Below are 14,724 nucleotides of genomic sequence, written 5' to 3'. Positions count from 1 at the left end.
TGGTGCGCAGCACCCTGAACTTCCTATTCTGCTACACTTTTCCTTTTGGGATTAGACAATAAGATTTATATACAGAGACCAGGTAACACGGGGGGTTGACATCTTCTTAAATCTGCAGAAGTACATTCTCAACCAAGGTTATCACACCAGGGGCAGACAAACTAAGTAGCTGCTGACAAAACCACAGTTCTACAGTAGGTGAGTGGCTAATCTCATTAGATTACAGTACACTACATTACAGATCAGGGATGGGTCATCTAATCTCCCTATCCCTTAACTAAATTTTCACAAGTGACTTCAGCTCTAGTTACCCTGTGACAGCAAGGCAAGAAGGCTACCCATTGAATCCTGGCTCACCTGGATTCCCTTGTAAAGCACAAACCAGTTATTCAATACAACTGAACAGCTTATTTAAATGCAGCTTTTGCAATAGCTTCAAAATTACAATACACCCCTACCCACCCAAGCCCCAGACAAGAAACACTAGTAAAGTCTGTACTATTCACCTCTAATACAGAAAATATAGTGGCAAATTCCTAGACATTTATTTTATTTTTGGACAGAACAGTGAACAAGAATACTGATAGGTTTTTATTGTGGCAATGAGTAGAACATCAGTTCTGTTTTCTGCATTGCGGGCACTGTTACTATCAAATGCTTCTCTAAGTGATTCTTTAATCTTAGAGCGGTTTATTTATTTTTGTCCATGTTGGAAAGGAGATTTTTGCTACTGTTTGTTAGTGTTGGTAACGAGAGAGAAAAGCTAGACTGTGTGTTATTAGAAAATGATTCATGATCGTTTGCCAGTGGATTGAGGTTTTTTGTTGTTGTTGCTGTGGGTGTTGTGTGCTATATACCTGCTGGTTAAGTTACCGTATTTATCCAGGAAACCTTTAAGTTCTAGGTAATTTTTAACTAGACAATCATTACCTATGCAGGAGAGGATATATGTGCCATTTTACATGCTGCTGCAGAAAAACCGCCAGCCTCTCCTGAAGCAGGAATTGTGTCAAGGGAGTAATTTTACCAAGCATATATCGCAAACGAACATCCCATAGAAAACACTCTTCAGCAGGTTTAACATGCAAAAGGTTCTCAGTGAATAATGTTAACCATCTCTACTATTGTGTAAAAAGTGTGAGAACGTCCTAGCTATAATCCAAATCAGTAGAACAAAGGCTAGAAAGACAAATCTTCAGATCATTCACAGTTGTTAAGGACTTAGATATAATTTCCTGTTTTCATTCAGTTAATTACCATCCAAGAGTAACGCAGTCCTTTGCTTAAAAGTAACTCTATGTTTTACAGGCTGAAACAGACTGAAAAAGAAAAATCAAATCATGACGAGAAGTCCCCCAACAGTTTCTCACTTGTTCTAGTTTCACTGTATACTTATGCTACATTTTTTTCTGGTGGAAGATAATAGCTGGAATCAATCAGTTACTGCATGTTTTAAAACTCTCTAACAGCAATGTCTTTCAACTGAAAAAAAAACAAACCACCACAAAACAGAACCGAGCTCTAGTATGAGGCCCATATAGTCCTATGAAGAGATCCCTGTTCTAGCCATTTAGGCTGAATTAACTTCTCTCTTAACATGCTGAAAACAAGCTGTGCACAGGCCCATGGAGGAGGAGACCAGCTGTTGCCAGAGATAGAAATATTAACAAAAATAGTTCTTAGTATTTTAAGAGAATTGTGTTGGTATCTTTCCATCTATTACAAGAAGTCCAATAACATTTTTGTAGGAGTACATCGTGGCTTTATGGGACTTGTGCTGGTAAATGAGGTTAGAATTTAAATCTACAGAGCAGCGCTCTTTTCTTTGTGGCTTAAAGGATTTTAATGTAAACTAGTAAGACTGCAAAAGCAATGTTGTAAAAACTGTAAATTAGCTTTACGATGCTGCAGTCTGGCAAAGCTGTGAAGTGCACCATTTTAGTGACAAAATTGTAAGTCATTTAAAAAATGTAACTATTAGTCTTAAATGACTCACAGTACAGAAGTATCTGGAAGTGCTTAGGAAGATGAAAAAATACTAGAGCAGATTCTTTGGTGATGTAAAATCAACATGGCTATTTCACTGCATCAGGCTCAGGGCAGCTAGATGGAATCTGAAGTGTACAACATTGCATTTCTCTTTCTTTTACTTTTTGGTTTGTGAAAGATACTTTTTAGAAGTTATTTTTCAAAAGTCATCGTTTATAAAATAGAGGAAAAGAATCGAGTTTGAATTTCTGGCCTCTAATCCTACTTCAGATGCGCCTTTACACCTGGGTTTTGGATCAAATCACATGCATACACACACACATACAGATTTCCAAAAACAATCTTTGTAATATAGTTGCTAAAAATATGCTCTTAGAATTTTAAGATTGCTAATCCTTTCCAACATATCTATTTGTACAGCATTTGCATACAAATTGTAAATTATCATTCTGCGAGAATACTGTATTGCAAAGCATCCTTAGAGCAGACTGTGGGGGAAAAAGCTGACAGAATTTATCAGCTGCTTTTTACTGTGAAAAATCAAAAGAAAACAACATTTAACATCTTTTACTTATAGTGTTTTTCTATTTGTTGTTAATGGTAGCAAAATCCATTTGCAGCTTATTTATATGGTAGCAGAAATATCCCCCCCATGTTATAATTTCTCTATCTCTAAAACTGGGACAGTGCATGAAAAGGGGAGGAGAACCGGCACAAGCCTCTATAATTAAAAGTGCTAAGTGTTATTAATATCATCCCATGATGCTAACATAAAACAACAGAAAGGGAGCATCTGAAAACAGGCATATCTGTACCAGATACAGACGGTAATCAACAGATGCAAATTTACCAGGAGTAGGAGAAAAGGGAAGAGAAAAAGACTGAGCCTATCTTTCCACCTCAAGTCTAAGTTATTGTCTGATTACTGCTTACTATGACCATCGTTGTCACGGAGAACAAGTAATTTCTTCTTTACAGAAGATTTTATGATTTGACATTCTCTGTCACCTCTCAGTCTTATCTTAAAGCTACGCAGTTTTTCCTCACAGTTTTATTTTCTGGATGTTCAGGCAGCTGAATCCACTCTGATGATGTATTAGCTTGAGTCATTTGCACAGTAAAGTCAGTTACTGTGTTCTCAGGAGTCCCACACTCTCTCACAGGCATTTCTCGTGGCTTTATGCTATAGCAAGATCTTCATCCTCTGTGATTGATACTGAATGTGGGAACAGTGAGAAATGGAGGAAATGAAAGAATCGAGTGATTTAGCCTGCATTCTTGTTGAATAGCAGACAGGTCATTGGTCACTCCATCTCCAAAAAGATACATAACTAGAGATGATACAGAGAATAACAAGGCTGTTCAGGGAAACAGAATAGACCAGGATTTTTCAGCCTAGAAAAGAGAGTGAGGGGAAATGAAGTCTGTAAGATAATGAATAATGTGGACAAGGTGATTCGGTAACAGTTATTCAGTATTCCTTATTACACGGAACTAGTGCAAGTGCTAGGCGGCAAGTGTTAAACAAAGGAAAGCTTGGACAGGAAAGGAAAGGCCATTAAAAAAAAAAAAAAGGCAAAACGGGATTGTGGCACTTGTGGCTAAATGGATGTTTTGTCTGATGTACTATGGCAGTTCTTAGAAGACTCAGGTGTACATCTCAATAAACTCACATTAGCAGCGTAGGCCAGCAGTCTAGTTACTGTTTCAAATTCCTTTCTAGTGGGATAAAGGTATGAAAGTATTATGTAAATATATGTAAGTACTATAAATTAAAATCTTACCTCAGGCCCCAAACTCAAAAGCTACTTTTCTGGCATTGTAAGAAACTTCAACATCAATTCCTTTTCAGTACGTTAACTCAGACACTAGACTTTGTTGGCTCTGACTTGGATTTTGTTGTACAGCCCAGATCCCTCCCGTCTGCAGGCCCTTTCAGGGGTGCTTTGGGGGTCTGGCCACCTTCTGGTTCCTCTCCCTCAGCCATACTCAGCAGTCAGCAGCAGCGCTGGGGGTCGCTGTACAGAGAGGATTTTCAAATCTACCCAAGTCTTGACTGTAAACACTATGCATTTCCTGAGAAAGAGGCTTTAGGTCTAAGCTCCATCTAGCAGCTCTTTTGACCCTACACATCGTGAAACAAGAGAAGGCAACACATACAGCTCCTCAGAACCACACGACTGTCCTATGGCCCGTGCAGGGTAGTACTTAGGTCTTTGTTGTGGAGCTAACCTAAGCTAGCTTGAAAAAGCAGCAACCAAATTAAAACTGTATCTGAGGAGAAGCTGAGAACAAATTAACTGCTGGAGAGTGACTGACTGTAGCAGGTTTCCCAGACAACGACAGCTCACTAAAAGTCCATTGCTTTTCTGTAGATGCCATTCCCTATTTTTTTTATTCATGACATTTTGTCCAATGAAAAACAGGTTTCTGAGGAGGAGGAATGGAAGTCACTCGAAATATAACTCAAACACAGACAGAACCATGTGCTGCTGAAAAAAGTGACAGCTTGCTGCCAAATAAGCTGGTATTTTTGTCTCGGTCTTAAATATGCCTGCAGCCATTATGATTTCCCATTGCAAACAGGAACTCTGATGTCAGACTGCATGAAATACTGAAGTGCAAAAAATGTTTGGGGAAGTCTACGTATTTGTAAGTCTAAGGCTATTTCAGCCTGCTGAGCTGGGAAAGCAATGAAATTTGCAATTTCAGATCAACAAGAATAAGCAAAGTCTCACATCAAGAGCTGTTGATTGCACTTTTCAGAACTGGCATCCTGGATAAAGAAATAGTTTCAGCTGATTATAGATTTGCACACTGAGTACCCACCCTGTGGCTTGTTGTGCTGGTCTCAGCCAAATACGAGGTTTAAAAACAAAAAAACAAAAACGGAATTCACGTTTTCAATTTCTTGCTTTTCCATAAAGCTCCTCAGGTCTTGTTCCTGTTCATGCTTTGTACTGATTGTGCTCCTGTCACCAAAGCTGATAGCCTTGGGCCAGACCTAACAAGCACCTAGGCTAATTTTCAAGAACATATGAGTGAAAATACTGGTTAAATTTGGTTTGGTACTAGTTCTACTAGGACACTCACTCACAGTGACCGCTGTTTTTTTTGGTTCAGTTGAAGTAATAAATTATTTTTGTATGAGATGGATAAAAAAAATGAAGAGAATTCACTACTTAAATTCTGGTTTTGGTGATAAATGCAATATGTTTTTAACTAAACCAAGCATAACATAGCCAGCTTTATATTCTGCAAAATTTGCAAACTGTACAATGAAACTGAGCCAATTTTTGGCAGTACTATGTGGGGTTTATCCTTTTTATCTGAAACTAAACCAAAATTAAAATGTACTGATTGATTTCACCTTTGCTTTTTAACTTAGTTCCCCCCCCCGGCCCCCTCCCCCTGCCCCCAAGTGTAAACTTGCTAAAGTAGGGCTGGCAATCTCCTGAATTTTATTTGATTATTTAAATCTACCCGCAAAGAAACATTTTTGACTGAGGGAAAATTTCTCCCACGTACTCGCGAACACTAATTCCACAGAGAACGGCTTTGTTCTGTTGCCTCGTTAAGGGAATAGGCAGGAAGACTGCAGCAAAGGTATGCTCAGTGGGGAACTGATTTTTTTTTTAAATTGTTTGAATGACACTTGATATCAATCAAATAGTTGTAAGATCTATTAATTCCTCGAATGTCTGAACAGGGTAAGACCGGATTTTCACTTGTCCTGTAGCTAAGTTACAGCAAATCCAAAGTGACAACATGATGCTAGGAAATGACATTTTAAATCCGCTCTTTAAGTGTGTTAAGTTGGAAACGCAGGACAAAGGGGACTCAAGGCCCCAAGAAGACAAACTTTTAAACCAGGATTAACCTCTAGCGGCTCTAAATATTCACTATCATATTTGCTGGTAATCACTAGGTATTATACTCTTCTTTAGCATCACTGTTTCCTTAAATACATTATGTCATAATTTACCTTGTACGGCTCTGTATATCACTCCTTCCTGCCCCGGGCAATGATAGATGTGTAGTTTTGTTTTTGAATTTGATATATGAATCTTAAATGAGAGAGGACTGTAGCACAGGGAGCGCTTGTGTTTTCCTTATTACCGAGATGATTTTTAATAGGGCTTCTTCTGCTCCTCCAGCTGAAAACTGCATTGTGGAAATGAGCGTCTGCTTCCTTACAGTGTGCAGAAACCCTTATTTCCTCCCTGCCAAAGAGATTCTCTAGTGTAAAAGTCAAAGCTGGCCATCGGTTCTTGAATGGAAAAGAAGGGACTAAAGTCCATTTTGTCTGCTGTAGTTGAAGTCAGGCTCCTCAATCTCAGTTTCTGTTATGTCTGAGATTTTGGAGTGTGTCCTTCCTATTTCTTCCAGTGCACAAGCAAGGGAGTCAAGGTCTCCATCATGTTGATGTCGGGCTTCCCAGAGGTCCAGAATGACAGCAGATGGACTGCTTTGTGTAGCAAAATAGGAGAGATTCCTGAAAGGAGGGGGGTGGAAGATGAAACAAAAGGATTAGGAGAACTGTACAGTGTAACACTATGAAAATGTTCACTGAAAATGGAAGTGCCCTGTGTTGTGCCTGTAGAAGTATTTAAAAAAAAACAACACTACAAACCAAATGAACAAATAACAGGAAATCTTCAGCAAGATCTAATTAGATGAGTGCAGGGAATCCTCCAAAGGACACACACTGGTGCTTTTATTCTTTAAATGTTACTTGCTCAATTTAGCAGAGGTAGAATGAACACAGGATTCGTTTCTTCTGAGGTATGTAAATGCTGGCCAGCAGTTACCATCCTGTGTATTGATTTAGGCAACAAGTCAGTTCTGGAGAGTGTCATCATCTGGAGAGCAAGTTTAGTAAGAATTTGTCAGGGAGAGAAACTGTAATTTAAGTTGATGCTTGTAAATTCCATGAAGTTAAATCATATATTTTCATTTGTAAATTTAGATTTCTTAAGGTATAGTTTTTAGAACTTTGCAGGAGTGATATTGGTAAAGAATTTGGTAAAACAAAGTGAATATCTTTAACACATTACTCTAAAACTCCTTCTATTGACTGGCTTTGGACATTATCATCCAAACAAATAAATGACCTTTATGCTCACAAGCATAAATGTTATTTATAGCGTAGAATAGTATTACTCCTAATAGTAGAGCAGAATTTCCTTTGAAATATGCCCTTTCCTTAAAAAAAATCTTCAAAACATTTAATTTGGTTTGGAATAGAACATAGCAGATAGAAGGCAAGACAGCAAGCTATATGATTTTTTGAGAGAACACGTGCCAAAATCTTCTTGAGTCTTGTACTTTACCAAGACCTCAGTCTTGTGGGTGTACCAACTGAGCTTAGAAGCTAACATCAGGTGGGATGGGACACGTGGGTTTATTCAGGGGAGAAAACAGTTCCTGTTTTCAGTAGCTAGTCATATAGATAAGAAAGTTACCATTAATCCTTGAGAGTAAGAAAGGTGATTACTATTTACACATCTTTAATACCAGCAAGCAAACAAACAAACCCCACAACATAATAGCAGGAAATCATTCTTAGTGCGTATGTAAATGTTCACCTTTCAAAATTGCCTTCCATTACCTGCTGATGCTGTTTTTTTGTGCTAACATCTGCCAGTCTTTGCCTTTGGCATTGGGTGTGTCAAATGTTGCGCAGATTCTTTGCCTGATGGAGTAGGGGATTTTGAATGCTTTTGCGCCCATCTGTGCAGGGAAGTTGCTGTCATCATGTGCAAAGAAAGTGATGCTTTCTCTTTCACTCTACACAGAATATAAAAACAAAGCAGTTAGTACGGCATCAGGCTTTGTGCCTACCTTCAGGTCTGCAGGTGGCTCTCTTTAGCACGTTAACAGAGTAACATCAAGAGTCCTACCATGTACTCCTGTTTACGAATGGGGAACTGAGACAAGATTTTTGCACAGCCTCGTCAGAAGGAGAATAACTGTGAGTGCAGACAGTTCTTTTCTGTATTCTTTCCGCTGCCTTGTTATGCAGGATCAACCTGCAGTGAGTTTAGCTACATGTACCTGTTGGTGCATCAAATCCACTTTTGGAGGAAGAAAGCATCAAATCTCAGTCTATGATTCCATCTACAGTTTTCTGTTGTTATTACCACAGAAGAATATGGCTGCCTAAATCTTTAATTGCTTAAGCCTAAAATGCAGATAAAAATCTCCCATTTGTGATTTTTTAAAAGCACCTAAATTCTGTAAGTACCTCAGTTCTTCCACATTAAAGATCTCTATGGAATCCAGGTCCTTTTTGTAGATCCGTCCCTTTCTTTTCCTACGAAATTTTACCAGTCTTGTGTAATGGAGTCACATTTCCATGCATTATTTGTTTCAGAGCAATGCAGCATAAATATTAAATAACAATGATGCTATAGTCTCTTCATATAACATTTATGACACATCCCAAAAGTCATCCATGCAAAGTAATAGCAGTGCTGTAGATATATCACGTTGTCTGACTTTAAATTAAATATGCAGAACAATAGTAGGTTTTCATACCCTGCACATGTGAGATAAGCTACTGCTACTACCTGGTTAGTTCAGGGAATTCTAAAGCAATGAACAATTCAAGTATTCAGTTGTTATTTATATATTTATTTTATAGTCAAATTATCCTCATTTTTCCTTCACTTTTTGAGATAGTCACGAGAAAGCCTTCCGTATTAGCAAATCTGTTTGAGGACAGAATTGTTAGATGCTCTGGGGACTTGTGGATAGATAGGTCCCTTAAAAGAAAAAAAAAAAAGGTCGCAGATATTTAGAGAAGGACAGAAAGTACTGAGACGTTTAGAGAAGGACAGAAGTTTTTTATGGAACTTCTACAAAGAACTGGCAAATGCTCAGACATATTCTGAAACTGTTTTTATACTGAATGACATTTGTGGTTTTCTTATTCAGTTGCCACATTCTTTGCATAGTGCATTTAGCACATGAACATAAATCTTTAATACACAAGTATCTGGATACTTTTTAGACATTAATCAATGAAGATGCTTAATAATCTAAAAAAGGTAGCTGAAGTTCTCATTACTGTAGGACTCATTACCAGCTTGCTCAGTGCACCATTGCTTTCTTTCACGTGTGAGCAAAGCTGCAGTCCTCGAAAGACATTCTGTGTGTACAAAAAAGCCCCAGTGGCCCGACAGCAAACGGGCAAGCCATCCATTTTCAACTCTCAGTGCTCTTGCAAGATACTCAAAACCTTTCTGCAAGAAAACTATTACTGCTGACTCAAATATAGATAATTTTTAGTGTTGTAAAATCTCTGTAAGTACATCATTTGATTTCTACTGGAAATAGAAACTAATGCTTTGTAGACTTGTTACAGCTTTGAACAGGCCATGAGAAAACAGACTGAGGTAGAAAGGGCAAAAACGGGGAGGGATTATGGCTCACACTGCTCAACAACTTGAAAAAACCACCACAAAACAGGGAGAACACTTTACCTCTAGAATGGATGTCTGGATCTGTAGGATTTGCTCATGACCCTTGACTTGTCGGACGCAGATCTTGCAGGACAGCTGCGTCGTGGCAGGAGTGTAGCGCTCCAGCGAAAAGGCACAGTGCAGCGGCTTCTGGTTGCTGCACCACACACGGGAGAACGGGACTTCCTGCGACAGAAAGTATCCCCCGAGAACGGGGAGAAACGCTTTCAGTTTGGTTCTCCCTTTATAATTAAGTTCTTAGCAGACAGAATGTAAATCATCTCACAGCTACAGAGTGACACTGGATCCTCCAAGAGGCACAAGATGCCAGGAAAACAGCTGCTTTCAACACCTGAAGGTGCTTGTCTGCCTTCCTAACATGCTTGCCACAGCCTCTTCCTGCTCTACCACCCCAGCAGTTTTTAAGGGTTCCCCCTACTGACTTGTGAACATGGTGGGAAGGCTGCCAAGCACTCAGCATCTGCTCCTGCAGGATGGCCAGGACAAACAAATGCACTAGAGGAATTCTGACTGCCACCTGCTATTAACTGCTTTGATGCTGCACTTTTACAGGATGATTTATTCGTCTGTTCAAGCCTTGAAACAGGATCTTTGCTAATTTGAGAAACCATTAACATATATCTTTCCTCATCATAGTGTCTGACAATGGTGTCATTTGGTGGACCAAACAGACGGTAACTGAAGAGGCTCATTTCAGTTGTTCTAGGCAACCAAAACTCTTAAAGCCAGTTTGTTCTTAAAGTGCTGGCTCGTAGGAGAGAAAATGATTAAACAGTGGAAGAAACCCCATAAAGAAATGGGTTCTTTTATGTATAAACAGTCTGGAACCAAATCGGAGCTGTCAACAGACTTGGCACATTTCACAAAACGTTGCCCTGAGAAGGAAATACAAAGTCAGTGCAAGTCATTCTGCAGTTTCTGCTAGAGACAATTACTATCTTTCTCAGCTGTCCAAGTCATTCAAACTATACCCAATTATAAAATGCAAATATTTATTTGGCTTCAGTACCAGCATTGTGTCAGACCCCTCCATCAGCAGAGGTTTTGCACATGCTTCTTTTTAACCCTGAGTTCCTGCTGAGAGACTGGGTCGTGCCTGCTGCGATCAAAATCTCCAGCAGGTTCTGAGCCCTCCTTAAAGCAAACACAGCACGTAAGCATTCTTCCACGGATTATGGATCCCTCATCTGACTTTTTAGTTTTTGGTTTTATCTTGAAGCAATAAATTTAATAGCTACTTTGGACCATGCCACTTGCATTAGATTCAGCAAAACAAGGCCCTTGCAACATGTAAAGATTAATACAGATAAATTTGCACTGGCTATCACGACTTGTTTTAACAGCACCCTGTAGTTTAATTTGACTGAAAACTCTAGACTATTACTTGCCAACAGAGAACAACAATACCTGAGTTAAATATACTGTAAACAATGCATTTATTCATAGAAGATGTACACAGCCTTAGGAAGAGTGCTGAGTTGCGCACGCAATATTCCGGGGCTTCTGAGTCACACTCAGAACTTTCCTAGCATCAGAGACTCACAACCAGCAAAGGAGAAAATTCCCCATAGGAATAACAACTTTCCAGAAATAATCAGGCAGAAATAATCCTACCCCAGTTCTTAACTGCACAGAAGCCAAAGTAACAAAAACTCTTGCTTAATTAATCAGCGAAGTTTCGTGCAGAAAGCACAGAAAGTAGTGTTTTATGCAAGCTGGTGCTCTAGTTTATCATGCAGTGTTATTTAGGTTCTTAGCATCTATCTCTCCTTATGTAGTTGCAACACCTTTCTGCAATGGTCTTAAACAAAAAAACACTGCAAGTTCAGTAATTTCTATTGTGTACAATACAAGGCAGCGAGCATTCACCTCTGCATATTCTAGTACTAGAGCTATTTGAAGGAGTTGCTTTCCTGCAAGAAAAATCTAGGGAGTTTTTCACCAAAGTAACGTGTTGTTTTTGAAACAGTCACTACAGGAAGGCAAGTTCTCAAAAACTTTTCTATTTTTTTTCTCTCTCTCTCTCATATACTTGATATTTAACTAATACATATTCTGCATACTGGGCATGGGGAGGGTCATCTGCCTGCCTTCTAAAGCAGTCAGACAAGATTGACACAGCTACGTATATTTAGTTTAAATCTACTTCACATTTATTAAAAAGCTGTTTTCAGAAAACATACTTCTTTCTAATGGTGCTTTGAAGTTGAATTTTAGGGTAACATACAACTTTATTCTCCAGGATTGAATAACAAATCAAGAGAAGAAAAAGTATGGAGTTGTTTTTATAATATAGGTTGAGGCAAAATGTAATTTGTTGTATTAGTAGAAATTTCCCATGATTTCTTCTTTTTTGGCTAGGTATTTGATCTACTAGTGGGGCATCCTAATACTGATTGGTTTATCTTTTAAACTGTAAATAAGTGAACAGATTAAACAAAACACTTAAAAGTGAGTTGTTCTTCACATGAAGCTGAGAATGATGTTGTTTCTTTCATTTCTTAAATTGCAGCATGAATTATCCTCATGTTCTTATAGATAAAGGAATTTAGATACAGATCACTATCATTTTCAGAGTCCATTATACTCATACTTTGGAGAATGTGGCAATACATTAAAAACAATTTTTTTGGGGTTAAAATACCGTATGACTTCTCTCTGTATGCTTCTGGGAAAAGGGAGATTACATAGTCTGATTAAGTTCTGTATTTTAGAAGACCAGCTCACTCTATTTGCCAGCAAATTGCTTATAATTTCCAGTAACCAATACATTTAGAAATCTTTTGTTTTGATTTATACTTTCCTGTCTTCAACAGCCTCTCTAATTAATGTCTTACAGGAAAAATAATTTGCTCTTAATCATTTCTAAGAATATGCATGCCATAATTTGAACTCGTGACATTTAAATGCTGACATATATCCTCTCCTTTTCAGACGTATATTCATAGCTGTATAGAAATTGGAATGACAATGAGATCAAAAATAGTGATAAATTTTAACGTGAATATAGGCCTTCCATTGGAGGTAATTGAAACAGGTAGAAGTACAAGCTTGCTTTCTTCAAAATGAAAAATTTAAAGCATTCTGCTACATATGAAATGTTTCATTCTGTACTTGTCAAAATCATAACGCAATGCATTTTTTCTAGTATCCTTGAGATTAAAACCTCACCTTTCAAAAACAAAGGGGAGACACTTATCTTATTTGTGTTATGTCTATACCAGTGAACATTCTTACTGTCTCTGTATTACAATGTAAACAAATAAAATTAGCAAGTACCTGACATGCAGTAAATGGTTTGATTCTCCAAAGGAAAGGAGGGATATCAAGGACAGATATCTGAAGACTGAAGGTATTCCCTTTGAAATGCAAAAGTTTTGGTTCCTCCAGTAACTGTCCTCCTTGCAGTCTTTCATCCAAAACCACTTCCTGCAATGGCAGAGGAGAAAATTTATTCTTTTTTTAGTGTTAGGAACAAATATTAACTCTAATGAAAATTCATCTTTATGAAAGGTGACTAGTTCATAAGGTTTGTATTAACTGAATGTATGAGTCAGTTAATTTCATGTGTTCAACAAATAACTGAAGAAGGAATTTGGGCCTTCGAATTTCAGGCAGACTCATCCAGGAAAATACTCTTAGCCCACGAATCGTGTAAGTGTTAATAAAGGGTATAATTACAAAGCTATTGTAAATCTTTAACAATCCTTTCAGTGGCTTTGCTTTTATTAGAAGCACATAGACATTAGTGTGTGCTCCATTAAGATTCATGTTTCTATTCTGTACAATAGGAAGAGGAAGTAAAAAATTCATCTGTCACAACTGTCTTCATTTCAGCTCTCAAAAGAAAACCGTTTTGTTAAAGGTTCTGAGTTCACCATGTAAAAGCCAGTGAATTTCATTGTTTTGTCTTGGCATGCCGTGTAGAAAAGTCACACAGAATCCCGGAATGGTTGAGGTTGGAAGGAATCTCTGGATATCACCTGGTCCAAAGCCCTGCCAACCAGGGTCATCCCCAGCACGGTGCACAGGATGGCATCCAGGTGGGTTTTGAATAACTCCACAGGAGACTCCACAGCCTCCCTGGGCAACCGGTGCCAGTGCTCTGTCACCCGCACCGTAAAGAAGTGTTTTCTCACATTCAGCTGGAACTCGGGGCAATTTTTTGTTTGATTGCTTGTTTTGTTTTTAAAAGGGGAAATGCACAATTATAATTTAGTTCTTGAAGGAAAAAAAATGGCAAGACAATCTCTTTATTCTTGCTCAGATTGTAAAAAGGAGAGGAAACCCTGAAGTGACTAATGACTGTGATAAATTCTATACATCAAATGATAATGACTTACGTTTTCTCTTTGGATTGGAGTAGCACTCAGCTGCAGATGCAAGCAGGCTCTGCCTGTGCTCATGTGCCCAAGGCACTGAGCCCAGCCTAACGCTGGAGCTTTGTGCTGCGTTAACCATGGCTGTGATTTCTGGTTAGTCTAGAACGTAGGCAGAGTAGGTTTGCATCTGCCTGGCTAAAAATGAGTGGACAGTTTGGCAGTCCTAAAGCTCTTCCAGTGTAAATTGACAAGTGAAACAACACTGCAGAGAAATTAAGGGATTTGCACTGAGTCATGCAGCAGTGGCATAAAAAATGACAGTGTTCTCGTTCTTATTCACTCTGAATTCTGGACTGTTGCTGTAGCCCATGGACTATCCCCAGGAATAAAGGAATGTGAGTTTTCTATGAAAAAATAATTAAAGCCAAAATATCAAAGTGAAATAATTTACCTGAAATGAACAAGGTGTGTTATCCATACAATATACTCTCAAATTGTAATCCAGAGAATTGCAAGACAGGCAGCCAAAAACCGCTACTTTCAGCTGTCGAACGGCACAGTCAGAGATGGGTTCTCCAATAAGTGCATAAGTTCCAAAGCTGTTTAAGAGAATGTGACAGGCATAAGGATCCAACAGGCAGTAGCAAGAAGTAGTTTCCTCTTCCACAGACATCACTTCCTGCAAAATGAAATTCAGGTTAAAAAAAAAATCAATAGGCCTTGACAATAGAAGTCATGACAGCATTTATTTATATTTATTCAACTGGAATGTAAACTACTCCTGAGAGCCAGTATGCACATTCTTAACTGATGTTGACCTCAGGGAATAGGAGAAGGTAGACTACCTATGTGAGTAAATAGTCTCCATTTAGCCCCGAGTCAGCAATACGAATTCTGTGCAGAACTCAGTGTGTAGAGCTTATAAT

At 38.5% G+C, this 14,724-nt stretch overlaps 1 protein-coding gene and 1 long non-coding RNA gene across 12 annotated transcripts in view; one reads left to right on the top strand and one right to left on the bottom strand.

Annotated features, from left to right (window-relative positions):
* The window catches only part of LOC121060341, a 98,082-nt gene that overhangs the window by 80,747 nt on the left and 2,611 nt on the right, over positions 1–14,724 (top strand). The gene's annotated exons all lie outside the window — the stretch shown is intronic.
* The window catches only part of UNC5D (unc-5 netrin receptor D), a 214,688-nt gene continuing 205,335 nt past the window's right edge, over positions 5,372–14,724 (bottom strand). For all 9 annotated transcript variants that reach the window (XM_040538038.1, XM_040538039.1, XM_040538040.1 and 6 more), the window contains 5 exons: positions 14,250–14,477; positions 12,756–12,905; positions 9,477–9,641; positions 7,601–7,779; positions 5,372–6,484 (listed from right to left, as the gene is read on the bottom strand). In XM_040538038.1, coding sequence (XP_040393972.1) covers positions 6,280–6,484; positions 7,601–7,779; positions 9,477–9,641; positions 12,756–12,905; positions 14,250–14,477 — 927 coding nt within the window. In that variant the 3' untranslated portion in view covers positions 5,372–6,279. The remainder of the gene's footprint in view (positions 6,485–7,600; positions 7,780–9,476; positions 9,642–12,755; positions 12,906–14,249; positions 14,478–14,724) is intronic.

This window comes from Cygnus olor, chromosome 27 (genome assembly GCF_009769625.2).
Source record: "Cygnus olor isolate bCygOlo1 chromosome 27, bCygOlo1.pri.v2, whole genome shotgun sequence".
Taxonomy (NCBI): domain Eukaryota; kingdom Metazoa; phylum Chordata; class Aves; order Anseriformes; family Anatidae; genus Cygnus; species Cygnus olor.
Note: the sequence above shows the minus strand (reverse complement) of the source record. Positions and strands in the feature narration are given on the sequence as shown.